Genomic DNA, 3106 nt, shown 5'->3' on the forward strand with positions numbered 1-3106 from the left:
ATATTCTGTTGAATAAACCACAGTCCTATGGCATAATATGTTAATTCTTATTTCTTAGTAAATAAACTAGCTACTTATATGAATTCAAAACAAAACCACCTTAAAGAGAATATCCTACCACAACATTGTTGAAATTCTGTGACTTGAAGTAGGAAAGAGAAAAGGAAAACTAGAAAGAAAGAAATGTAGATTTCAAACAAAGAGCTTCATGTATTTCATTGCCAAGAGCTACAATTTTCATTCTTCAAAGAAAACTTGTAGAAATACCAGTTGAAAAATGGTGCTATAATAGTATTACATAGAACTCTTACTTGAGTTTTTTTACTTTACCACATACTTGAGCCCCTTTGATTACGGTCATGAAAGACACACCTGAACTTGACTCTGCTCTTCACATAATTGACATTCTGCTAGATATACCCCCCCACTTTGGTCTACCTTCCTGAATATTACCCTTATATTCTAACCTGGCAAACTTGCTCTCTAGATGTATCTATCTTACCTAACGATACATATGTGTTGAGTATCTACTAGACATAAGCACTATGCCAAGCACTTGGAGAAACTTTATACTAATAGGGAGTTTATAATCTAGTAGGAGACATTAAACATATACAAATAATAATTATACTGAAAGCAATTTATGATAAGTACCATAGATAGCATCAAGAACTTTATCATTTCTGTCATTTGCAACTGAAGAGTCCTGACCAATAGAGGGGGTGTTCAGAAGGCCTTATGGGAACAGTAGGATTTTAGACCTTGAAGAGCTTGGCAGGTGGAGAGATGAGGGGAAGGCACATTCCAACTGGACAGAATGAATAATGGCACTGAGACAGGAAAGTATGAGGGCAGCAGTTCACCATGGATGGAGAGTAAAGTGTGTAATAAGAGAAGAGCAAGCCCCTGAAATTCCATGTTTAGGAAGCGGGCTGTCTATCCCAATTCTACTCTATGGTTATTTCCTGCTAATTGAATCCTAGCTCCCAAGCTTCATCCACTCTTGATTCACCTCCACATAAATCCCCAATTAGACCCAACTTTACTCTTCCCAGATCATTTTTGCTGGATTCCAATAGGCTATAAAGATCATAAACCAATAAGGGAAGTTCTCTGATAGAAAATTTTCCACATATTTAGACTTTTTAGAGAGAATATTTCAAAATGCTCTAAAAACATACCTGCTGGTAAGACCTACTTATACAGAAACATGTTTCCTGAAAACCTACGTATGCCAGTTAGGCTTTGTGTTGACATATTCATCCTTGTAGACTCCACGCCTAACACAAGGCCTGGTGAATGGAATGTGCTCAACACATGGGCTGAATGAAGGAATGATATGATCACTACATACTTGTAAGGGTCTCTTAATCCTATCTTTCCCAATTTATCTTCAAAGTCTCTATTTCAAGATTACCTGCATAAGTGCATTGATGCAAATATAGGTCATTTTAGAAAGAGTTCTGAATTTCTGTGTAATTTACAAGCCCAGGGAAACAATATACTCACTTTGTGACTCCATAGTCAATTCCAATTGTTGCCAGGTATTTAGACACAAATCTCTTCTCGCAGTATCGCTTTATAATACAGCTCTAAAAAGGTAAAATACAGGTATTTAGTAAATACACATTGGGAACATATACAAAATTAGTATATTTCTTCATTATGGTTTCTTGATTCACCACTATGAAAAAGCATTTGAAAAGCCAAAACTATCAAATAACTAAAACAAAGGCTAAAAGATTTTAAAGAAAAATTATTTTAAAATTCTTCCCTTATTACTGAATGTAGATATATTTTCAGTTTAGTTCACAATACTGTGCTCTTTGCTTCTGAAGACTTCTTCTATTCTTACACTTTCGATGATACCACCAAAATATCTGTCTAACCTTGACCTCACTCCCAAGACCAGACCCAAATCTCCAAATAACTATTAGACTACTTTCTACTTAGATGTCCTGCTGTTACCTCCAATTCAACATGTCCAAATATGAACAAGAAAGCAACTCACCCTGCTGACACCCTAGTTCTGTTAATAATACTACCATTTTCCCAATCACAAAGGAACAAATTATTGAAGTCATATTTGACTCTGGTCCTTTCTAAATCTTCTTTTGAATGTTTTTTTCCATTTTTCCTTTCATTCCAATTTCCATTGATAACACTTTGGTTTAGGTCCTCATCGTCTACTCCTAGACAACTACAGGAAATTCTTGATTGGTCTTTCTGTCTCCTTCCCCTCCCAACTTCAATCAACACTGCACATCATTATTTCACTTCCCTAACTCAAAAATCTTCAGCAGCTTCTCTTTGCCAAGAGTTTGAAATCCAAATTCCTTTGCCCTTTAAGGTCCTCCAAAATATGGCCCTCATCTGTCTTTTTTGTCTACACTCTTCTGCATAAATTTTCCATTTCTACAAAACTCCCAGGACCCAACTTCCTGACTTTTGTTATTTCTTTTCCCTCTATTTGTAATGAGCTTTCTCTCTCCTTTCCAAATATTATTTATCTTTAAGGCCCAGATGAAATTCTGAGCACCCAGGTTATAAGTGATCTTGCCTGCATTTAAACTCCTCCATGTGTGTATGCTATGCATCTGAACTCCTCTAGCACTTTACATGTATACTATTACATATACTACACCTGTACACGCACACACCAAACTATGTATTTTCCATCAGTCATATACTGCCTGGTATTGTCAGTTATCTTTTCACATGTGTATATTTACCTTATCTCTTCAGCTAGACAATAAACTACTTGAGGCATGCATCAATATTTTACTGCGTTATAGCTTCTGCAGCAACTATTAACAGCTCAGTGTCTTTCATATAGCAGGTGTTTGATAATAACAGAATAAACATATGTAAGCATCAATCAGTTTAAGAGAAGCTTGGACTCTTTCTGATTTTGAATGGTAATGAAAAACCAATTTTAAAGGACTTATATATTAATAGCAATTCTTAGAACTCATGAAACTTATAATTTATTTGAAGTGCTGGTAATGCAGTTTATTTTGTTCAAATCCTTACCTGATGAGCCTCAATCTAAATTAATTAGACAGCATGGTTAATTTTAAAAGTATTTAATAAGCTCATTGTGAAC

At 35.2% G+C, this 3106-nt stretch overlaps 1 protein-coding gene across 2 annotated transcripts in view; it reads right to left on the bottom strand.

Annotated features, from left to right (window-relative positions):
• The window catches only part of DNAJC27 (DnaJ (Hsp40) homolog, subfamily C, member 27), a 35431-nt gene that overhangs the window by 20303 nt on the left and 12022 nt on the right, over window positions 1-3106 (bottom strand). For both annotated transcript variants that reach the window (XM_012652438.1, XM_012652439.1), the window contains exon 2: window positions 1510-1592. In XM_012652438.1, coding sequence (XP_012507892.1) covers window positions 1510-1592 — 83 coding nt within the window. The remainder of the gene's footprint in view (window positions 1-1509; window positions 1593-3106) is intronic.

This window comes from Propithecus coquereli, unplaced genomic scaffold (genome assembly GCF_000956105.1).
Source record: "Propithecus coquereli isolate 6110/MARCELLA unplaced genomic scaffold, Pcoq_1.0 Scaffold39, whole genome shotgun sequence".
NCBI lineage: Eukaryota > Metazoa > Chordata > Mammalia > Primates > Indriidae > Propithecus > Propithecus coquereli.